The sequence below is a fragment of the Tasmannia lanceolata genome, unplaced genomic scaffold (assembly GCF_043159265.1).
Source record: "Tasmannia lanceolata isolate RefF3 unplaced genomic scaffold, GAP_Taslan_0.1 ptg000011l, whole genome shotgun sequence".
Lineage (NCBI taxonomy): Eukaryota > Viridiplantae > Streptophyta > Magnoliopsida > Canellales > Winteraceae > Tasmannia > Tasmannia lanceolata.
The window spans coordinates 22,100,314-22,125,382 of record NW_027518688.1 but is presented as its reverse complement, the minus strand read 5'-3'; the positions used below and the strand labels follow the sequence as shown (position 1 = coordinate 22,125,382).

At 39.2% G+C, this 25,069-nt stretch overlaps 1 protein-coding gene across 5 annotated transcripts; it reads right to left on the bottom strand.

Annotated features, from left to right (window-relative positions):
* Positions 1-6,890: 6,890 nt before the first annotated feature.
* On the bottom strand, positions 6,891-23,594 carry LOC143886649 (protein STRICTOSIDINE SYNTHASE-LIKE 6-like). 5 transcript variants are annotated; one of them, XM_077390700.1, is made up of 6 exons: positions 23,493-23,536; positions 11,734-11,785; positions 11,420-11,676; positions 10,844-11,151; positions 7,898-8,030; positions 6,891-7,248 (listed from the first exon to the last, which is right to left on the bottom strand). In XM_077390700.1, the coding sequence occupies exons 1-6, from the start codon at positions 23,523-23,525 to the stop codon at positions 6,976-6,978; spliced, it is 1,056 nt and encodes a 351-aa protein (XP_077246815.1). In that variant the 5' UTR covers positions 23,526-23,536; the 3' UTR covers positions 6,891-6,975. The 5 variants fall into 5 exon arrangements, with proteins under 5 accessions (XP_077246815.1, XP_077246814.1, XP_077246812.1 ...); XM_077390699.1 differs by having other exon boundaries at positions 11,420-11,785; XM_077390697.1 differs by lacking the exon at positions 23,493-23,536 and having other exon boundaries at positions 11,734-11,943.
* Between the last annotated feature and the right edge of the window lie 1,475 nt (positions 23,595-25,069).

Below are 25,069 nucleotides of genomic sequence, written 5' to 3'. Positions count from 1 at the left end.
AAAGAGATAGATGGTAAGAACTCAACATTCAAGTTTTCAAGATTTGCCAGCAACAATGGTAGCTGAACAAGGAGGAAGATGACTAGTAGGGTAAAAATAAAAAAGGCGATAATGGAAAAGTAAAAGAAGAGGGAAGAAGGAAAAAACAAGTCAAAACATGTTGTAAATGCCAAAGGGCATTTTCGTCCAGATTTTACTGACAAGACCTCTTTTGTCCCTCATTGATAATTTTTGAAAAGCATGGGTCCTGTTGATAATTTTGCCCCCCCATTGGTAATTGTTCCAAAAAAAAAAAATGACTGCTAAAATGACTATGGTATCCTTATTTAATAGTTGATTTTTCAAACAAAAGCCGGCCACTATCACTAAAGTCGACATTGCTTGTGCTGATATCATTTCCCAAACGTCAAAAATCCTTCAAAAAATTGACCAACGTGATTTATTTATTTTATGGATAAGGGTTTTAAAAATATAAACCAAAAAAAAATTATAAAATGGAACTCCGGTGGTGATAAATTGACCTCCTTAATTAGATGATACATGACCCCTTTTAACATTTAAAGTTTGGGCGCTGATAAAGTCACTCCTGTCATCTCTTTCTTCCTCTATGGACTTGCCGACAACTAAATGTGAAATGATATATACCATTTGCCCATTTTTTACTTAGGACGGCCCTCTAATCTAAAAGAAAAGAACCAAATACACTAGAGGGGTCGTCCCAAGTTAAAAAAGGGGCGAATATATTAGTACCCTTTGGATTCCCTTCCTTATACTTGGGACACCCATTCTAGACTTCTAGAGTAAAAGAGAAGTCCTCAACACAATAGAGAAGGTGTCCTAAGTAAAGAGGGGCAAATATATTACTTCCCTTTGAATCTTTTGGAAACCTAGACCCCGCGGTAATTTTAAAAAAATACGTGCATGTAGAGAGACCATATACTTAGGGCTCATTTCGCTCTCAAAATCCAAACCATCCATTTGTTAGACACCAATGTAACTAGGCCTTGGCCTTGCTCATAAAATCATATCCATAGGATAATCCTAACCCTACGATATATTGACAGATGACATCATATATAAACCTCTACATATTGAAGAGTTAGGATCATCCTATGGAAATGGTTTTATTGGAAAGGCCCATTTGCATTGGAGCCCAACTTTGAACAATGTGGTTCCCACTGAATCCTTACTTAACAGTTGAATTTTCAAACAAAAGCTACCATCACTAAAGCCGTCATTGGTTGATATCATCCCTCCGGTTGATATGGCGTCGGAGGAGACTCCTTCCGATCACCAAAATATTGATCCATAATCTATCTTAGAATTTTGAACCATTTGCATAAAATGGGACAAAACACCTTTTGTCCGAGGGCTAGTTTAGTTCCAGTGGTAGTAACCTCGTAGTGTTGAATTAAAACTTGAAGTGATCAACAGGGGGAGACAAACCAAGTAGCATCATATTTACCTCGTAGAGTAGTAGTAAGTAATGTTTGGTTGTCTAGTAGAGCAGTGGCAGAGGGTGCCATTACCAGTATAGAGAGAGCGCAAGGAGAGAGAGAGAGAGAGAGAAAAAGCATCAATCCCAACATTCTAGTAGCAACTTGGATTTCTCTAGTAGTTAACTAGTATGCCACGTCTATGGTTTTAAATTTCGACCGCAGCACCGCGAAACCGAAATTGCCAATACCCAAATTGGTACTGTATTTGGCCAAAATTTTGAAATTTGGTCCCAAGTTCTGTTTTTTTTTTTTTATATTTCGCTTAAATTTAACAAAATTCAACCCAAAAATCTCAAACTTTTTAATTATACAGTATTTCCCTGAAATTTCGGCCAAAATTTCCAGTGTGAGCTAAAACGCTGAGAAAATCCAAGTAGTCTGATGGTACTTTGACAATACATGCAAGGAACCACTACAAAAGCAAGGATATTGGTGCTACCAAACAGATGAGGGATTCACCTACGTCGTTGTATACTTGTATTAGCTGCACAAAGAGATCACTTGCAAAAATTTACTTATTATAAAAGATTAATTTTTTCTTATCTTCTTAGACACTTGTCTTAATCAAGTATCCCATTTTTTTAAACCAAAAACAGGTGCATCTTTTTGGCAGATCTTGTATAAAAAAACCACTTTCCAGTTTTCCACGCACGCTCTTTGAAAAGTTAAACCAAATGTTCTCTGCCCCATTGCCTTGAAACATGGTGTGTGTGAAAGTATTAAAAAAATTAAACATAATTTATTTAGGAAATTTATACTGATAAACTTAGTATTTTTCTCGAAAATTGCCCAAAATCCAATCTTTTATTTGCAAGTGTCAAGAGCACTTGGACCTCTTTTTTGACTTTATGTGACTATTACCTCTTATCCAGATTGAGGTTATCTTTGAAAAGTTAAACAAATCTTGTCTTTGTGACTAAGAAGATTACGTTAAAAATGAGGGCTGCTACCAAAAAAAAACAAAAAAGGGATTTGTCTTGATAGACTTAGATCATGTTCCAACTTCAACTACTCCACTTAACAGTTATATAATGCCTTAACATGTGGGATTTATTTTTATAGACTTAGATAATGGATCTGATGGGCCCAACTCGGATTGCGAATAGGAGGAATTAGGCTGTGACTGTGATTAGATTATCTACATTCGTCGCTTTGTTAAATGATTTCCCATTTGGATAGTTGGTGATGTTTGTCTCTAACCAAACTTCAACTTCTTACGCTCTGTTTCAACCATGCTTTTAAAAAACTCCAATGTATGGCGAGTCAATTCCTTTTTGCTTTGATCATGTTCTTGTCCGAGTCTGTATTTTGCCCTACAAATTTAAATAAAATTATGGGTGTCAATGGACTTAGACAGTCTGTTGAACTGTTCGAATCCGAACTTAAATGGACAGGATCTAAACACATTACAAGATCCATGGACACATTGATAGGGATCCGAAATTATTTTCGATCAGATTTAAAAAACTAACAAAATCCCCTTTAAATAATATTCCAAGGTCATTCTAGTAAAAATAAGCCATATGCGTTTTTTTTTCAAACTATTCCTACTTTTAGTATTCTCTCTCTCTCTCTCTCTCTCTCTCTCTCTCTCAAGTCTCAAATCATCTTCTTCTCTTCCTTCTCTAACCATTGACTCGAAAACCCACTACGCCCTCACTACTATGGCTCATCCTCGCCCTCTTCTAAAAATGTTATCTGTGTACAAATGTAAGTATACCTACTAGGACACTCCGATGGATGGTCAGATTCGAAATGGCTTATGACCAAGACATGGGAACTAGGATCCTAAGAACATTCGAAATCCGTTCTGACCGATAAGAGATTAATTTGAATGGATTGCAACTTAGACATATATGTATTTGATTCAAAGTGGATCGGTTGACACCAGTGATCAAAATTCCTTTTTATCCCAAGTTATGATTGCCTCAACTGAGTAATTGATTGCATCGCAACACGTTGACTAGGATTTGCTTTGGCTGCATTTTGTTTCGCATCCTAATTTGGAAACACTAGTGCTAATAGTGAGCCAAGTTGTCTCGGTCCAAAATACGACCCCAATATGGTTAAAACAAACTTTGATCATGCAATGAAATCCGGTAATCGATAGTCAAATCTGATGGGCTGCTTTGATACTTCTTTTTGAGGGATTTTAATCCCTTCCTAGTGCTAATCTAATAGTGATTATCATGCAATAATATCCAAGGTAATGGAAATTTCATTTCCCAAGTTTTTAAATTCCGACTAAGCTTCTTCTCGGTCAAATCTACAACTTGGTCATCACTCAACCTTGGTTTATTTGGTAGAAATATTATAATTTAACCGAATGATTTAAGGATCAAACCTTGGGTGGTGCAGAGGAGAAACCTACAATTTGGTCATGCATGGGAACTTGAAGCAAGGAAGCTAAACCGTGTGTATAGTATACACTCAATCACAACGATCAATATCTGTGTTCATCAATCTGGAATTATCATAATGATCTAATGGCCAACATTAAGCTCCCACTACTCATAAACAATTATTGATTGGTTAAGACATAAATGAAGCACAATTGAACTTAAAATTTGGTTAATTAACTATCATCCACAATGCTAGGTGAAACAACCAATTACACCAAAAGCTTAAGCCGTTGTAGAAGGCGTAATTTAATCGTTTATACTTTAACACTCCCCCTCATGTGTGGCCCCTCTTTTTAGGGTTAGCCTTCACATGACGTGGCACATGTGACCCATCTTTTTGGGTTGGCCATTAGATGTCGATTTTTAATATCAAGGAGTTTTGAAGTCGGGACCTTTGCTTTGATACCATGTGAAACAACTATTTACTCCAAAAGCTCAAGCCGTTGGAGAAGGCACTATTTAATCTTTTATACTTTAACATGCTATAAGACTCGTACTACAATTAATTAAATAATTCCTTTAGTTTCAAATTAGGATAAATTGCAATTAAGGAAGCACCCCCGATAAAAAATGTTTAAACCCAAGAAAAACTCATTAGTGGTTATTTGGTTGCATGTAGTTATCTCGTAGCGGGGAGGAGACAAGGTTATGTCCTTCAACCTGGAGGTAAGAGGTTCAATCCCAGCTTACCTACCCAAAAAAATGGAGGAGACAAGGCAAGAAGTCTACTAGCATTTACCTGATGGTAAAGAATTGAATTCAGAACTTATCTCTACTTTTAGCTTATTGAATATCTCTATTATGAATTTTAAAGGACCTTAATAAAAGGAAGATGATATCAACGCCATTGTTTTGATAAACATGTGCTCCACTTGTCTGTCCTGTAGTATTTAAAGAGATGCCAGAGGGTAATCGGTTCTCAAAAAGCTCTTAAAGCTGTTTAAATACTACACGACAGACAAGTGGAACGCATGTTTATCAAAATACTCTTGGCGCAGGTATCATTTCCCTAATAAAATCATCTTCAACTTCTCTATGGGATTATCTTAACCTTTTGATTTGTGCATGTTTCTATAGAATGCTGTCCATTTTAAACCACCACAGATGAGAGGGTCAGGATCATTCTAGGTAGATTTTTGGGCCATGGTAAACTTTTGTATGGTGGAGATCACTCAGTAATTATGGCCCAACTATTTTTTTCTACCCATGTTAGGTCGTGGGTCCCATTCTATTTTTTTTCGAACATTTTAGATAGTTGAGTTAACTGTGAAGAGTTTTTTTTAATTTTTATTGATAACTGTGAAGAGTTTCGAATTGATGACTAGACACGTTTTAGTACTATGGGCCCAGGTGGCAATAGGCTGCATCAGTGGGCCTCAAAGAAGGAGAAATGGGCCGTAGTGGGTCAAGTGGAAATGGGCCATAGCTTGTGTGAATAATGCTGTAGTCTGGTATCAGTAGGCCTTAAAGGGAGAGTAAATGGGCCATAGCTCCTGTGAATATTGCTATATGCTGGTCTCAGTTGGCCTTAGAGGGAGAGTAAATGGGCCTTAATGGGCTAATTAGAAGTGGGCTTAGCTTCTGTTTACCCATTTTTCTTCCTTTCCTTTCAGCAGTTTAATGCTTTAAATAGTGAGCTAGGCTAGTGTCGCGCCTGTTGGCTGTTGCTGCGGCTAAGAGAAAATCATTTAAAATTGGGAAGTGATATATCGTCCCCCTTTCCTTCCCTAGGCCAGCCCCCTCTAGTTTATTTATGAATAGCCTTTTACACAACAAAGGAAGAGCAGGAGGCGAATATATCTTTCCCTTCAAATAAACCCCTGCTATCCCATGGCAACAGCCCCATTTTGTATACTAATAGAATTCATATAGGTTACTTCTTTCATCCTATTGGCTCCATTGTAGCTCTTAGTTCAACAGATTCCATGCTTTCTTCTTTATTTTAGCTCTCAACATAATTTTGCATGCTATTTCATAGGGTTCTGTTTCTTTCTACCCAAAATGGGGCGTGAAACAAGTTTTGCACCCATTTTTAAGAGAAAAAAAGAAGAAGGGTGAAAACATAATTTTATACCCATTTAATGTCAAAAGAAATGGAGCATAGATGAAAAATATGGTTCTCCATGTTAGAATTTGTTTACATGAAATCTCGAGGCTAATTCCCTTTTACTGAAGCAAGTGATGATGAGATAGTTTCAGACTGGAGTATGATTTGAAACAACCAGTTACTCCAAAAGCTTAAGCGGTTAGAGTTAGTGTAATTTAATCATTTATACTCACACTCCCGTCAGGTGTGGCCCCTCTTTTTTTTTGAGTTGGCAATACACATGGTACTTGTGTGGCTCTTCTTTTGTGTTGGCCACACACATGGATTTTCAATATCAAGGAGTATAGCTAGGACCTGCTGTGAGGCAATTGAGCAGATACTATGTGAAACGACTAATTACTCCCAAAGCTTAAGTCACTAGAGTTGGCTCCTTGACTTTATCGGTATTCTTTTAGATTGTGTTCGGTATGTTCTCCTATGACTCCAAACCACCTCGGTTGTGAGCTTTTTACTTTAATAAACTTCCACCAATTCAGAGAGAGAGAGAGAGAGAGAGAGAGAGAGATTTGGTAGGTGAGCTGGTAGAGAGCTTTTTAATTATGTGTAAAGCCTTTGATATTTGATAAAGGAGTTGGTCTCAGTTGTAATCTTCTTGACCATATAAGGGGATCTACCTCATCTAGATCAGGTCCTCCAAAGAGATAGTAGAAGATCCCGCCTAGATCGATCCTTAGTTGCCCCAGATCAAATTAAGTTTCTAATCTTCTTTATTTCTAGATTAATTGCACTGATTACAATATTGGTTTAAATAGTTGAGACCCGGGTTGAACTCACCCTTAAAAGCTAGCCGTTAAGGGGAGGCTGCCCAAGTCATGAGCCCATCCACTGCTATTCACTTTCCGATGTGAGATCTTTGCTTTTGCGTGGAACCTCCAACATAAATAACTTAGTAAAAAGAGTTCAATAAAAATTTATTTCCAAATACCAAAAGGACAAAGCAGAAGAAAATCCTTTTGTTGGCACACATTCATGTAACACGTGCGGCGTGCTTAGTTAGATCGAGGCGCGTAATATAGTTCCTCTTGATGGAACCGCAGTACAAATGGCTTCTTATTTTGACCCCACTGGTACACGTGAGACCATGGTCCGAGTAGAGGGCCAGGATTTGACCCTCTAAGTTGACGGCCAACACCCCACCGTTGGTTTGCATATTCGGGATCCACGAAATACTCCCCAACATCGCCATAAATTTCCTCACGAAACGTGAAGCTAGTAAGATATTAGAAACATAAGTCCTTCCCTACAATCCATACAAAGAAAAGGATGATAGATAGTCTAAATCAGTCAACAGTTGGATGTAACTTATCATCAAGTATGGGGTGAACACTTGATCAGGTTCGCAACTCTTGGGTGGTTTTAGCCTCTATAGTCTGATCATCATCTTAGTGACAAAATTCTCTGAATAATTGAAAAAATTCCAAACATTTTATGTGAATTTTCCAAATTCGACCCAATTTTTTCTAAGGTCAATTTGACAAATAAATTGCCAATTTCTCGTATATATTTGTAGAGATTATTATGGTGCACGCACTTGAAGTCCAGTATGTTTCAAAAAGTACTTTGGGACCCACTTCATAGGATGATCCAAACCCTTCATTGGTTGGCCCACAATGTAAATATGTTGTACCCAATCATCCTATTGAGATGATTCACACGATACAAGCTATTTACGTTGTGACCCAACAAATGAACGGTTTGGATCATCCTATGAAGTGGGCCCCACCGTACATTGAGATAGACATTGACATTACAGTGAAAACTGAAACACACTTAATACCCTTGCTTCTTGTTGTGCCTTCTTTAGAAAAAATAAGTATAAATATATAGTTGATTAAATAGAAAATTTGTAATAAAATTGAGAAAAAAATTAAATTAAATGAAAAGCTTACATATACCAACGCGATCCAAAAATGACCTTCCCCATCGTATCGGATATTATCAGGAGATCCGGGTAGATTATCCACGAAATTATCAACTAATCCTTTTTTCTCACCTTGGATGTGATATCTTCTACACCTTGCCCTGTAAATGAAAATAATGTGCATGATTGAAATCCAAATTCGAATTTAAAATAGGGAGAGAAATAGGAATTGTTATTTTACTTAAGATTTAATTAGAGGCATTTTTGTCATTTAAAATGGTCAATATGACATATTGGATAATATGGAGGATGTTAGAAATCATATAGTTGAGGCAATTACCACTTCAAACACTTTCAAACTACTGGAAAATTTAGACTAGGATGAGGAGATCGAAAGAGAATAGCAGAGTACAGATCTTGAGATCCTAAACCCAAGCTGTGGACTATTGGGCTCTTCCCCTAAACCAACTATCGAAGATGGCTAGGCTATACCCGATGAAGAAGGAATAGAGAGGGAAGAGGACACTAAATCAGAGTTACTACTCGAATCCTGAAGAGGTTCCCTCCTCATTAGAATTTTCCTCAGAAAAGGAAGACGATCCAACAAACACAAAGGTCCCAAAGATTCTCAAAAAAAAAAAGAAAAAAAAAGAAAAAAGAAAGAAAGTATTATGGGTGAATGAATGTAATCCAATCCACCTAATCCTAGTCGGGCAAGAGGACAGTTGTGAAGAGGGAATCCAGAACTTGAGGAGAATCACATGAATCATGGCTTGGCCAATACGCTCACAAAGAGCCCAACATACCCCAACCAAATTAGTTGATTATGTAATTCACAAGTATTGAGCATTTAGATCTCTTAGGTTTAGTGTTTGTTTCTCATATGTACTGAGCCTTGGTTCTCCCCCTCTCGCATGTTCCGAGTTAGGGATGGTTTTATGTCTATTATTGTATCATCTTTCTCTTTATCAAATAAACCGGTAGGGGTCCCCACCAAACCCATTACCCATAAAAAAAATAGGTTGGGTTTGGATTGCCAGAGTCAGGAATCAGCATCGGCATCCTATTCTAATTCCATCGTAAAACATATGGAAAAAGTTATAATGAAAAATCGATTTAAAAATAACTCAGCAAAAATTATATTCCGACCAGAGCATAATCGGAGTACCGCCACTTGGGGTGGGAAACAGATTCCGCCCCCCCCCCCCCCCCCCCCCCCCCCCCCCATGCCAACTCTGCCCTCGTGCTTCCATTCATTTTAATTTTTTTTAGGGAAATGATATCCTCCCCCCCCCCCCCCCCCCCCCCCCCCCCCCTTCTCTCTCTCTCTCTCTCACTGATAAATCCCCCCATTAACGGTTTCTATGAGAATGGTTCACTGCTTGAGGATAAATTCACCCCCTTTAACGTTTTTCTTTGCCTTTAAAACTTAACGAATAATGTTAATGAGGGGATTTTATCCGTAGGGGGGAATATCATTCCCCTTTTTTTATATAGATAACTGTTCCAGCAATCCAAACACAGCCTTGTTATTTGCAACCACCCTAGGAAGGATATGTTTGACATTTTATCAAATTATGAGCACCGTCTCTCTCAACTTAGAAATATGTATCCCATAAAACTTAAAAGTTGGTATACAGGTAAACCTAGTGAGTAACATCCTTTCAAAGTTGGTATACGTCAACAAATCTGAGACGTTTTGATATATGAATCATTACCTTTTTATTTTCTTGCAACCACATTTCTCCTAATAGGTACCAAGGTCTCAGCAAATCAAATTTCTTTGAGTTCTTTAACCTACCTTTTCACCTACTTAGATCATTGACCATGGATTCTTTCTTTTTTCTTTTTTTTGGTAGGTAAGCCGCCTCAAGGTTGAGATAGAAAACCTCAACCTTTGATGATTGATTCTTGTGTCTGTTTTCTTGGTTCTTTGAGAGTTCTTTCATCTACTTTTTTGATCAAATTTTTGGAGTTGATAAATAAGGTTTATGTACATACTATAAATTCTTTCCATCTTTGAACAAAGAAATGTCTCTATCTAAGACTTCTAGATACGTATGGAAATGATATTAACACTCCCTTCTCTTGGTATAGTTGTATGATAACTAGACCCATTCGTAGGGACCTTATTGTAGATGGGCCATAGCCTAAAAGTCGCACTGATCGGATGATCCTGATTATCCAACTGTGTTACAGCTACCAAATGGAGGGTTTAGATTATCAAAATATGTGTGCATTTAGGGCTAAGATGCATACATGGTGAGTCCCACCATATGAATGGTTGAGATCTCATACATCTGTACAATATCTACCGGATCGAAATCATTAATGGGAATAAGAAAACCAAGCATTTCATATTTATCTTAATAAAAATTTTAAGAAATAAATGAAGACTGACTATGTATAATCAAATTTGGGATTTTCTAGGGACAATCGCAGAAGGCATTTCGTGGGCAGACTGTTGCATGAGAGAGCACCCACCTCATGAATGAGACAAATTCTGTTGAAAAGTGAGCCTATTTGGTTCCTCATGCAACAGCCAGTACGCAAAATGCCTTATGTGATGGTCCCTAGCAAAGCCCATCAAATTTACCAGGGATTTGCTAGCGTCCATCACAAGGCATTTCGCAGATGGTCTGTCACATGTCAGAGCGTCCACCTTGTGGATGATGACAAAATCTTCTGAAAAGTGACCCTCCTAGGCTGCTCCAACATGCGACAGAGCATTGCAAAATTGCTTTTGCGATGCTAGCAAATCCCAATTTACCAAACTTTCATTACAAGCAAACTTAACAACCATTCTATCAGACGGTTGTCAAAAGTATGGGCCACCATTTGCAAAATGGTGGTCAAATATGTGGGCAGTTCAAACCCGTTGTGACAAACCATTTGATCAAGATTGTATGGTTCTCAATAAGTGTTCATACTGAAGTTCCGGTGTATGTGATCGGACCGAATCATCGGAACTTACATGGGGGTCTCACAGAAGACTAGGAAGTCCTGCTGCGGCGAAAGCGCCACCCCATTGGCAAAGTAGAGGTCACCTACGAGAACTCTAGTTTCGTTTGTTGACGGATCGAAACTCAACAGTCGGCCATGTGGACGGCCCTCGAGAAAGTCCAGCCTGAGGTTTTTTAAATTATATTTGTACGTTGCATCGGTGAAGTAAATCACGCCATCTCCGGCAACATCGACAGCGTTGGGCAGACCGAATCTGACTCCGTCGGCCTCCTTAGTCAACACCTCCACCACTCCCTCCTTACTGACCCTCAAAAGCCCCTACAAGCATAATGATTCAATGGAAATAAAGAACCTGAAAATAAATAAAATCCTTAAATCTAAATAACATGGAAATAAAATCCCTAAAAATCAATCATGCTATTTAGTGGACAAATATGCAATTTATTGGGCCCCACGGGTTTGTGACGACTACGATCCTCATCACATAAAGACTATCTCATCTTTCAAGCTATACACCATGTGATCATATATGCAATGGCATTGTAGTAAAATGAATGAAAGTTCAGGGGGTTTTTAGTCAATATACCTTGTACGCATCGGCCACAACAAGCTGTTTATTGGACCCAAAAGCGAGCCCAAGTGGCCGGCCACCTTCGACATGGACCCAATTCTCCACCAATCCGGGTTCGGACTCCTTTATATTGACCCGTTTTATCCAGCCATCTCGGCAGCCGGTATAGAGAACTTGGGCCTCATCGTCATAGGCCAAGTCCTCGGGCCCAAGCAAAATCCCATCTCCCAATCTCTCTGCAGCTTGGAGTACAAGGTTGTTGTGGGCGGGCACGGGTGTCGGGACATACGGGCCATGGTCGGGCAGCGGGACCAGGTCAAACTTATTGGATTGAAAGAGGAACATGGCAAACACCACAGGGCCCACTACCAATAGTAGAAGGCCGGCCCACAAGCTAATTTTTCCATCGCCCATGGCTGCTGTTGTTGTTGGTGTTGCGAAGCTCTCTCTGTTCTCTGCTCTTGGGGGAAATTTATAACAACCAAGGAATGCAAGATTGTAAGATAATGTGAGAAGAAGTTCGGTTTTCATGACAATGAAAGGAAACTCTAAAAAGAAAGGAAACTTTTATGTTATGTCCTATCGAGATTTTATCTGGTGTAAGGGCTTACAACAATACGGTAGGGGTACCACCCTTGATATTTGATCCAACAGCAACTCACTTTTTGAGTAGCTGCTGTTGGATCAGATATCAAGGATGGTACTTCCACCGTAAAAAAGGCCTTATTGTTGCAAGCCCTTACACCATATAATTTCTCCTCTCCTAAAAGGCATATATTGGGCCGACTTATATTTTTTAACTTATATATTTGGATTCTTTGACCCGAATGACAATCTTAAGTGAAGCAAAATGCCTTTGAGAAATCCTTGATTGAATGATCCTAGGGCCTTGATCCATCAAGCTTCCTTTAGGTACTTGCTAAGAAAAGCTAAACCGATGATTTTTGTAGCGCTTTATCTTGAAAATGGGATGTTCGTTTGGGATGGGACCACAACCAGAAGGATCATCTCATGATGCTCTACAAGATTAAGGGTCTTGATCTCACATACATGCTCTCATGCCCACTTTGATAGCTCGTATGAAAGAAAATTGCCAAGGGAAGTGATATTTACGCCCCTTTTGATCACCAGGGAGTCAGGGACACCCAGAGTCAGTGTATCAATGACAAAAGGGAGCTAATGTACTTGATGTCAGAAAAATCTTTTTTTTTGAAAAGGGCAACAGAATATATATATATATATATGTAAAAATAGAACCGAGGTGGTCCTGAAGGAACAAATATAATACAAAGATAGCAGTACAATAATTCAAGGAGGTAGATAGTCAAAGCACTCAAACGCGGCCCGAAAGACTCCTTTCTTGGCAAGGGTGTCTGCTTCCGCATTGGCTGATCTCCTGACATGGCGAAAAACTATTGAGGAGCCCTTAGCTCTGTCCTCTATTTCCTCTAAGAGAGGCAAAAATCGCCAAGGGGGAGAAGCGTTACCCGAAAGCCAGCGAATAACATTTAAGAAATCCCCTTCGACGATAATTTTGTCGCACTCTAGACGAGGCATCGAGAGAAGCCCGCTATGAACGGCTCGGACCTCTGCCTCGTTTGAGTCTGCCACTCCGATAGGCCCCGAGTAGGCCCAGAGGACTTCCCCTTTGTGGTTTCTACATAACCCCACTACTCCTGCCATTCCTGGATTGTCGATAGACGATCCGTCAAAGTTAAGTTTCAGGGACCCCGGAGGAGGAGGAATCCAGGAGGGGAGGATTTTCACTTTCGTAGCCGATTCCAAGCATATGATTGACCATCCTTCCCAGAGGTCGAAAGCTGAAACAAAACGAAACAGAGGAAGGCTTCGAGCCCAGGATATGACCGCAGCTATCAACTGAATATAAATCCAAAAGGGAGATCTAGCCTTCCCTTCAAAGATACGAGCATTCCTCTCTTTCCACAAGAACCACCATGAGGCCAGGAGACACATCTTCCACAGCGTTCTGCCTTTCCTTTTCCAAGGAGTCCAGGCCCAACTCTGAATGAATTCAGCCATAGAGTTGGAGGGGACCCAACTGATTCCAAAACGAGAAAAAATAAGACCCCAAATATGGCGAGCAACCTTACAGTGTATGAAAAGGTGGTCAATGGATTCCCCAGCGGATAAACATAGAGGACAGTGATCTACCAACCACATTCCTCGTTTCCTCAAAAAATCCATAGTTTGAATGCGGCCCCAGCTAACCGACCACCCAAAGAAAGCAACTCTCGGAGGGCAAGATTGTCTCCAAACCGAGGAGGACACATGCTCCACTAAAGAAGGGATCAGATGGTTATAAAAAGATTTGACTGAAAATATCCCCGAAGGATTCCAAATCTAGTGGCAAAGTACACTGGCTTTGATTGCAAAGTACACTGGCAACGGGTGTTCTTGGTGATCAAAATTCGTAAATATCATTTCCCTTCGATAAATTAAGAGGTTTATTAGCGGGGCTTGTCTCTAGGCATTTAAAAAGCGTGACACCATGGTATATTTTATCTCCACCATTGTCGTGGCATGTGTAGATTAATCAATAAGTTGACTTGTAGGCGGAACTAACACTATTGTTGGGAAAGTGTCTTGTTTCCTATTTGTATTGGGAAATTAAAATTAAAACGCCTCTTTTAGGCTTGAAAAACCTAGGTATAAAACTCATTTCTCATATGTGAGAAAGAGAAGTGTAGTGCTCCTAATTTTCTTTTCTCTGTTACTTTTTGTGTACGGTCTGTTGAGAGTCATCGCTGACTCGTCTCCATGGTGCCGGAGGGGCCGGACCGGTGCGGCGTGATGCAGGCCCACATGGGTAGATGTGGAACTAACATGAATGCTTATCCTAGTTAGAATCGCTTTGTGTTTGGCAATTGAGTCCTAGTCAAACTAGGAATGGTGGTAGGGTAATGTATTTAGTTAGAATATGCTATATCCATCTGTCGTCAGTCATTGGTCTCTAGAAGTTGTATTTAGAATAGGATGCTTTGATTTATTAGAAGCCGATACGTGAAGTACTAGTTCAGGAGACAATCACGTTCAATGGGGTTTTTGAATTTTCTTTGATTTGGCAGACTACTATTTGTTGAAGTATAAAAGATAAATAACGCCTTTCTCCAACAGTTTAATCTTTTGGAGAAGTTGATAAGTTAACATGGTATCAGACCCAAAGGTCTCGAGTTCAAACATCCTTGATAGCAAAAATCCACATGCGACGGTCGGCCCAAAGTGGGACCACATGTGCCACGTAGTTGCCAAGCAGGCCACACGTGCGGGGGAGTGTTAAAGTATAAAAGATAAATAACGCCTTTCTCCAACAGTTTAAGCTTTTGGAGAAGTTGGTAAGTTAACACTATTGGGTCTGTGTTTGTCTTGTTTATAAATAGGCGCAATACGTAATAGTGAATAACACAGAGAGAGTGAATTGAGGCTGGGAAAAGAAAAACGTCACACAGTGAGGGTGAGACGTATAGTAGTGTGAATTTATCTCTCTCTCTCTCTCTCTCTCCTTTTTTTCTGGCTTGTATCTTTGGTGGGTTTGCTTCTTTGCTTTTGATTTTGTGTACCAAGTGTATCAAAGCTTTGTGTCTTTGATCTCTTGATTTTCTACACGGTCATGGTTGAAAGGGAAAGGAAGTTTGTGGTTTGCAGGTTAATCCCAGTTGTAATCCTTAAAATATTGATGTGCATCTTGTCTTTTTTTGTTAATTTTTAGTTTTCCATCCATCATCTAATGGAAAAGGATCCGGCAAAAACGCACTTTCAACCAATGGGGGCACACTTTTCAACCAATGGGGGCGCATTTGTCAATAGCCAAGCACATAAATGACATCTAAGGGCTCAAAGTGACAACCAAGTAGGCAAGTATGGTGTATTGGTGTAAGGAGAAGACAAAATAAACTTTTATTTTTATATGAGTTGGACTGAACCTTCCACATTTTTATTTAGATGATGGAGATCATTAATATTAAAAAAAAAACTCAACTGAGGAGGTTGGGAGGATAAAGAGAAAAATACATTAAGAAATAACAAATAAAATAGCCAAAGTCAAGGAAACAAGAAATCAAAAATCTCCGACGCCGGGCGAATTGAGCTAATTGTTGTTGAGATAAAAACGGCATTGAAATGGTACCATTGGATTGAGCTAAAAACCTTGGACCACTTGAGCTATATTCCCAACTCTACAGGTGTGTTTGGTTGTACGCCTTTGATATTCGAGATAGTAGAAGATCTAGCCTAGATAGATATTTTGTTAGTGCAGATCAAGTTAAGTTTCTATTCTTCTTGATATTCTTGAGTAATTGCATGGTTCGATCTTACAATATTGGTTTAAATAGTTGAGACCCGGGTTGAACTTACCCTTAAAAGCTAGCCGTTAAGGAGAGAGTGCCCCATCCACATCTATTCATTTTTCTGATGTGGGAACTTTGCTTTTGCATGGAACCTCCAACATAAATAGCTTAGTAAAAAAGAGTGCAATAAAAAATTATTTCCAATTACCAAAAGGCCAAAGTAGACAGATTCCTTTTCTTGGCACACATTCATGTAACACGTGCGGCGTGCTTCGTTAGATCGAGGCGGGTAATGTAGGTCTTCTCTATGGAGTCACAGTATAGATGGCTCCTTATTTTGACTACAAGTGAGACCATGGTCTGAGTAGAGGGCCAAGATTTCACCCTCTACGCTGACCGCCAATACGCCACCGTTGGTTTGCATATTCGGGATCGACGAAATACTACCCGATATTGCCATAAATTTCCTCACGTAACACGAACCTAGTAAGATATTAGAAAGATATGTCCTTCCCTACAATCCATACAAAGAAAAGGATGATAGATAGGCTAAATCAATCAACAGTTGGATGTACTTACCATCAAGTATGGGGTGAACACTTGATCAGGTTCGCAACTCTTGTGTGGTTTTAGCCTCTATAGTCTGATCATCATCTTAGTGACAAAATACTCTGAATAATTGAAAAAATTCCAAACATTTTATGTGAATTTTCCAAATTCGACCCAATTTTTTCTAAGGTCAATTTGTGAAATAAATTGCCAATTTCTCGTATATATTTGTAGAGATTATTATGGTGCACGCACTTGGAGCCTAGTATATTTCAAAAAGTACTTTGGGGCCCACTTCATAGGATGATATAAACAATTCATTTGTTGGGCCACAATGTAAATATGGTGTACCGTATCATCCAATTGAGATTATTCACACGATACAACCTATTTACGTTGTGGCCCAACAAATGAACGGTTTGGATCATCCTATGAAGTGGGACCCACAGTACAATTTGAGTACTATTGGACTTCCACTTCACGGGCAAATGCCACATAAAATCCAAACCATTGAGATAGACATTGACATCAGGGTGAAATCCAAATTTGAAATTAAAATAGGGAGAGAAATAGGAATTGTTGTTATTTTACTAAAGATTTAATTAGACACACTTTTGTTATTAAAAATGGTCAATATGACATATTGGATAATATGGCGGATGTTATAAAACATATAGTTGAGGCACCACTTCAAACACTTTCAAATTACTGGAAAATTTAGACCAATATGAGGAGATCGAAAGAGAATAGCAGAGTACAGATCTTAAGATCCTAAACCCAAGCTGTGGGTTATTGAGCTCTTCCCCTACACCAACTTTGGAAGATGGCTATGCTATACCCTATGAAGAAGGAATAGAGAAGGAAGAGGACATTGAATCACAGTACTACTCCGACCCCGAAGAGGTTCCCTCCTCATTAGAATTTTTTCTCAGAAAAGGAAGACGATCCAACAAACACAAAGGTCCCAAAGAATCTAAAAAAGAAAAAAGTATCATGGGTGAATGAATGTAATTTAATCCCCCTAATCCTAGTCGAGCAAGAGGATAGTTGTGGAGAAGAGAATCCAGAACTTCAAGAGAATCACATCAATCGATCATGGCAGGAAGTTCAAAATAAAAATTGGCAAATACGCTTACAAAGAGCCCAACATACCCCAACCAAATTAGTTGATTATGTAATTCACAAGTATTGAGCATTTAGATTTCTTAGGCTTAGTGTTTGTTGCTTAGATGTGCTGAGCCTTTGTTCTCCCCCTCTCGCATGTTCCGAGTTAGGGATGGTTTTGTGTCTATTATTGTATCAGCTTTCTCTTTATCAAATAAACCTGTAGGGGTCCCTGCCAAACCCCTTACCCATAAAAAAGAAAAAAAGATTGTGTTTGGATTGCTAGTCAGGAATCGGTGTCGGCATCCTATTCTGATTCCATCGTAAAACAAATGGAAAAAGTTATAATGGAAAATCGATTTAAAAATAACTCAATAAACATTATATTCCGACCAGAGCATAATCGGAGTATCCCCGCTTGGGGTGCCAACTCAGCCCTCGTGCTTCCATTCATTTTAATTTTTTTATATCGATAATTGTTCCAACATTCCAAACACAGCCTTGTTACTTGCAACTACACTAGTAAAGATATGTTTGTCATTTTATCAAATTATGAGCATAGTCTCAAGTCTCAACTTAGAAAAATGTACCCTTTAAAACTTAAAAGTTGGTATATAGGTAAACCTAGTGAGGAACATCCTTTCAAAGTGACCCCATGTCAAAAAATCTGAGAAGTTTTGATATATGAATCATTTAACTTTTTATTTCCCTGCAACCATATTTCTCCTTTTAGGTATCAAGGTCCTCAGCAAATCAAATTTCTTTGAGTTCTTTAACCTTTTTTTTCACCTACTTTGATCATTCATCATTGATTCAATTTTTATTTTTTTTCGGTAGGTAAGCTGACTCATGAGATTGTATAAGGCATTTCGTGGGCAGGCTGTTGCATGAGAAGCAGCCACCTCGTGAATAAGACAAAATCTGTTGAAAAGTGAGCCTATTTGGCTCCTCTATCATGCAACAGCCGGCACGCAAATCCCATCACCAAGGATTTCCTAGCGTCCATCACAAAGGGCATTTCGCAGATCCTCCGTCGCATGTCAGAGTGTTCACCTTATGAATGATGACAAAATCCGCTGAAAAGTGAGCCTCCTAGGCTGCTCTGACATGCACAGAGCATCTGCAAAATTGCTTTTGTAATGCTAGCAAATCCCAATTTACCAAACTTTCATCACAAGCAAACTTAACAACCAATCTATCATAATCAGACGGCTGTCAAAAATGTGGGCCACCATTTGCAAAATGGTGGTCAAACATGTGGGCAGTTCAAACCCGGGTTAAGAAATAACAAATAGAATAGCCAAAGTCAAGGAAACAAGAAATTAAAAATCTCCGACGCCGGGCGAATTGAGCTAAATGTTGTTGAGATAAAAACGGCATTGAAATGGTACCATTGGATTGAGCTAAAAACCTTGGACCACTTGAGCTATATTCCCAACTCTAGGTGTGTTTTGTTGTAAGCCTTTCATATTTGAGATAGTAGAAGATCCAGCCTAGATAGATAAGTACTTGCATGGTTCGATCTTACAATATTGGTTTAAATAGTTGAGACCCGGGTTGAACTCACCCTTAAAAGCTAGCTGTTAAGGAGAGGGTGCCCGAGTCCTTATAAGGCCATCCACATCTGTTCACTTTTCCGATGTGGGATCTTTGCTTTTGCATGGAACCTCCAACATATATAGCTTCGTAAAAAAGAGTTCAATAATTTAAAAAGAGTTCAATAAAAAATTATTTCCAATTACCAAAAGGCCAAAGTAGACAAATTCCTTTTCTTGGCACACATTCATGTAACACGTGCTGCGTGCTTCGTTAGATCGAGGCGGGTAATGTAGGTCTTCTCGATGGAGGCACAGTATAGATGGCTCCTTATTTTGACTCCACTGGTACAAGTGAGACCATGGTCTGAGTAGAGGGCCAAGATTTCACCCTCTAAGCTGACCGCCAATACGCCACCGTTGGTTTGCATATTCGGGATCGACAAAATGCTACCCAATATTGCCATAAATTTCCTCACGTAACGCGAAGCTAGTAAGATATTAGAAAGATATGTCCTTCCCTACAATCCATACAAAGAAAAGGATGATAGATAATCTAAATCAATCAACAGTTGGATGTTCTTATCATCAAGTATGGGCAGGTTCGCAACTCTTGTGTGGTTTTAGCCTCTATAGTCTGATCATCATCTTAGTGACAAAATTCTCTGAATAATTGAAAAAATTCCAAACATTTGATGTGAATTTTCCCAATGATATTAACACTTCATAGGTGTACCCGATCATCCTATTGAAATGATTCACACAATACAATCTATTTACGTTGTGACCCAACAAATGAACGGTTTGGCTCATCCTATGAAGTGGGCCCCACAGTACATTTTGAGTACCACTGGACTTACTTCACATGCAGATGGCACATAAAATCCAAACTATTGAGATAGACATTGACATTATAGTCAAAACTGAAACTCACTTACTAGCCTAGAAAACCCATGCACTTAACTACCCTTACTTCTTGTTGTGCCTTCTTTAGAAAACATAAGTATAAATATTTAGTTGATTAAATGTAAAATTTGTAATGAAATTTAGAAAAAATAAAAATAAATGAAAAGCTTACCGATACCAACGCGATCCAAAAATGACCTTCCCCATCGTATCGAATATTATCAGGAAATCCGGGCAGATTGTCCACGAAATTATCAACTAATCCTTTTTTCTCACCTTGGATGTGATATCTTCTGCACCTTGCCCTGTAGATGAAAATAAAATGTATTATTGAAATCCAAATTCGAAATTAAAGTAGGGAGAGAAATAGGAATTGTTATTTTACTAAAGATTTAATTAGAGGCATTTTTGTCATTAAAAATAGTCAATATGACATATTGGATAATATGGAGGATGTTAGAAAACATATAGTTGAGCAATTACCACTTTAAACACTTTCAAATTACTGGAAAATTTAGACCAGGATGAGGAGATCGAATAGCAGTGTACAGATCTTGAGATCCTAAACCCAAGTTGTGGGTTATTGGGCTCTTCCCCTAAACCAACTATGGAAGATGGCTACGCTATACCCGATGAAGAAGGAATAGAGAGGGAAGAGGACACTAAATCAGAGTACTGCTCCAACGCTGAAGAGGTTCCCTCATCATTAGAATTTTCCTCAGAAAAGGAAGACGATCCAACAAACACAAAGGTCCAAAAGAATCTAAAAAAAAAAAAGGTATCATGGGTGAATGAATGTAATCTAATCCACCTAATCCTAGTCGAGCAAGAGGATAGTTGTGAAGAAGAGAATCCAGAACTTGAGGAGAATCACATGAATCATGGCAGGAAGTTCGAAAGAAAAATTTGCCAATACACTCACAAAGAGCCCAACATACCCCAACCAAATTAGTTGATTATGTAATTCACAAGTATTGAGCATTTAGATCTCTTAGGCTTAGTGTTTTGTTTCTCATATTTGCTGAGCCTTGGTTCTCCCCTCTCGCATGTTCCGAGTAGGGCATGGTTTTGTGTCTATTATTGTATCATCTTTCTCTTTATCAAATAAACCAGTAGGTGTCCCCGCCAAACCCCTTACCCATAAAAAAGTTAGGCTGTGTTTGGATTGCTAGAGTCAGGAATAGTACCAGCATCCTATTCTGATTCCATCGTAAAACAAATGGAAAAAGTTATGATGGAAAATCAATTTTAAAATAATTCAGTAAAAATTATATTCCGACCAGAACATAATCGGAGCACCGCCGCTTGGCAATTTTAAAATAACTCTGCTTCCATTCATTTTAACTCTGTTTTTATATCGATAACTGTTCCAACAATCCAAACACAGCCTTGTTATTTGCAACTATGCTAGTAAGGATATGTTTGACATTTTATCAAATTTTGAGCATAGTTTCAACTTAGAGAAATGTATCCTTTGAAACCTAGTGAGGAACAACCTTTCGAAGTTGTCCCATGTCAACAAATCTGAAACGTTTTGATATATGAATCATTAAGTTTTTATTTTCTTGCAACCATATTTCTCCTTTTAGGTACCAAGGTCTCAGCAAATCCAATTTCTTTGAGTTCTTTAACCTACTTTTTCACCTACTTTGATCATTGATCATTGATTCTTTTTTGTTTTTTTAGTAAGTAAGCTGCCTCAAGTTGAGATAGAAGGCCTCAACCTTCGATCATTGATTCTTGTGTCTGTTTTCTTGGTTTCTCTGACTTCTTTCATCTACTTTTTTGAAAGGAGAAGTACATACGATAAATTTTGGGAGTCAGAGATAATTAAGGTCTATGTACATACGATAAATTCTTTCCACCTTTGAACTAAGAAATGTCTCTATCTAAGACTTATAGATACGTATGGAACTGATATCAACACTCCCTTCTCTTTGTATAGTTGTATGATATCTAGACCTATTCGTTGGGACCTTATTGTAGAGGGGCCATAGCCTAAAAGTCGAACTGATCCGATGATCCTGATTATTCAATTGTGTACTTACTTAAAATGGATGATTACAGCTACCAAACGGAGGGTTTAGATTATCAAAACATGTGTGCATTTAGGGCTAAGATGCATCCATGGTGAGTCCCACTATATGAATGGTTGAGATCTCATACATCTGTACAATATCTACTGGATCAAAATCATTAATGGGAATAAGAAAAACATGCATTTCATATTTATCTTAATAAAAATTTAAGAAGTAAATGAAGACTGATTATGTATAACCAAATTTGGGGTTTGCCAGGGACAATCGCAGAATGCATTTCGTGGGCAGGCTGTTGCATGAGAGAGCAGCGACCTCATGAATAAGACAAAATCTTTGGAAAAGTGAGCCTATTTGGTTCCTCTCTCATGCAACAGCCGGCACACGAAATGCCTTATTTGATGGTCCCTACCAAATCCCATCAAATTTACTAGAACTTTACCAAGGATTTGCTAGCGTCCAACCCAAAAGGCATTTCGCAGATGCTCTGTCACATGCCAGAGCGTCCGTACGTCCAACACAAAAGGCATTTCGCGGATGCTTTGTCGCACTTCAGAGCATCCGTCCACCTTGTGAATGATGACAAAATCTCCTGAAAAGTGAGCCTCCTAGGCTGGTATGACATGCATAGAGCATCTGTGAAATGGCTTTTGCAATGGACGCTAGCAAATCCCAATTTACCAAACTTTCATCACAAGCAAACTTAACAACCAATCGATCATAATCAGACGGCTGTCAAAAATATGGGCCACCATTTGCAAAATGGTGGTCAAACATGTGGGCAGTTCAAACCCTTTGTGACAAACCATTTGATCAAGATCGTATGGTTCTCAATAAGTGTTCACACTGAACTTCAGGTGTATGTGATCGGACCGAATCATCAGAACTTACATGGGGGTCTCACAGAAGACTAGGAAGTCCTGCTGCGGCGAAAGCGCCACCCCATTGGCAAAGTAAAGGTCACCTACGAGAACTCTGGTTTCGTTGGTTGACGGATCGAAACTCAACAGTCGGCCATGAGGACGGCCCTCGAGAACGTCCAACATGTGGTTTTTTAAATTATATTTGTACGTTGCATCGGTGAAGTAAATCACTCCATCTCCGGCAACGTCGACAGCGTCGGTCAGACCGAATCTGACTCCGTCGGCCTCCTCAGTCAATACCTCCACCACTCCCTCCCTACTGACCCTCAAAAGCCCCTACAACCATAATGATTCAATGAAAATAAATAAAATCCTTAAATCTAAATAACATGAATGAAAGTTCAGGGGTTTTTTAGTCAATGTACCTTGTACGCATCGGCCACAACAAGCTGCTTATCGGACCCAAAAGCGAGCCCAAGTGGCCGGCCACCTTCGACATGGACCCAATCCTCCACCAATCCGGGTTCGGACTCCTTTATATTGACCCGTTTTATCCAGCCATCCCCGCAGCCGGTGTAGAGAACTTGGGCCTCGTCGTCATAGGCCAAGTCCTCGGGCCCAAGCAAAAGACCATCTCCCAATCTCTCCGCCGCTTGGAGTACAAGGTTGTTGTGGGCGGGCACTGGTGCCGGGACATATGGGCCATGGTCGGGCAGCGGGACCGGGTCGAACTTATTGGATTGAAAGAGTAACATGGCAAACACCACAGGGCCCACCACCAGTAGTAGAAGCCCGGCCCATAAGCTAATTTTTCCATCTCCCATGGCTGTTGTTGCTGTTGCAAAGCTCTCTGTTTTCTGCTCTTGGTGGAAATTTATAACAACCCAGAAATGCAAGATTGTAATATAATGTGAGAAGAAGTTGGGTTTTCATGATAATGAAAGGAAAATGCTAAAAAGAAAGTCACTTTTATGTTCTATCCTAAAAGGCATACATTGGACCCACTTATTTTTTATTTATATATACAGATTGTTTGACCCGAATGCCAATCTTAAGTGCAGCTAAATGCCATTGAGAAATCCTTGATTGGATGAACCTAGGGCCTTGATCTATCAAGCTTCCTTTAGCTACTTGCTAAGAAAAGCTAAACCGTTGATTTTTGTAGTCCGATGGGACCGTGTTTGGGATGGGACCACGACCAGAAGGATCATCTCATGATTTTCTATGAGATCAACGGTCTTGATCTCACATGCATGCCCCTTGTCCCCACTTTGATAGTTAAAAATAATTTTCGGGAGTAGTTCGTATGGTAGAAAATTGTCAATTCGAGAATAGAACTTGTAAATTAAAAAAGGTGTTTTAAATTAAGAGGTTTATTAGCGGGGGCTTGTCTCTAGACATTTAAAAACCATGACACCATTGTATATTTTATCGTGGCATGTGTAGATTAATCAGTAAGTTGGACTTGTGGGCGGAACTAACAATATTAATTGTTTGGAAAGTGTCTTGTTTCCTATTTGTATTGGGAAATTAAAACTAAAACGCCTCTTTTAGGTTGAAAAACCTAGGTATAAAACTCATTTCTCTTAGGGAAAATTACATTTACACCCCCTCTAGTTTCTGACGTATCCACTTCCACCCCTATAGTTTAAAACGTGACAAATACACCCCTGTAGTTTCAATTTGTTTAAGGTAGGCCCCCTCAGTTGACGGTTCGTCCACAGATTGAAGGGTTAGGATGATCTGATGGAGCTGATTTTTTGGGCACACCCTATCTATGTCAGGACCCATCAAATGAACGCTTTGGATCATCCAAATAATGTGGGCCCATACCCGAATCCAAACACTACCAAAAAATCATCCAAATAATGTGGGCCCACATTGTTTGGATGATCCAAAGCGTTCATTTGATGGGCCCTGACATAGATAGGGTGTGCCCAAAAAATCAGCTCCATCGGATCATCCTAACCCTCCAATCTATGGATGAACCTTCAACTGAAGGGGCCTACCTTAAACAAATTGAAACTATAGGGGTGTATTTGTCACGTTTTAAACTATAGGGGTGGAAGTGGATGTGTCAGAAACTAGAGGGGGTGTAAATGTAATTTTCCCTTTCTCTTATGTGAGAAAGAGCGACGAATAGTGCTCCCAATTTTCTCGTCGGTTACTTATTGTGTACGATCTTGGTTGAAAAAGGCAAAGGAAGTTTGTGGTTTGCAGGTTAATCCCATTTGTAATCCTTGAAATCTTGCTCTCTCGTAGTAAAAGATTGTTCTCACCCGTGAATGTAAGCATCTAGGGCGGGCCACGTAAAATATTGGTGTGCATCTTGTCTCTTTTGTTAATTTTTAGTTTGCACTTTCAACCA

Coding starts and splice junctions, on each gene's coding strand:
- LOC143886649 (XM_077390696.1), bottom strand. CDS start 11,935: ATGAAAACCGAACTTCTTCTCACATTATCTTACAATCTTGCATTCCTT. Junction 11,152..11,419: donor TTGTGGCCGATGCGTACAAG/GTATATTGACTA, acceptor TTATGCTTGTAG/GGGCTTTTGAGGGTCAGTAA. Junction 7,249..7,897: donor TTTGGATCGCGTTGGTATAT/GTAAGCTTTTCA, acceptor TATGGATTGTAG/GGAAGGACTTATGTTTCTAA.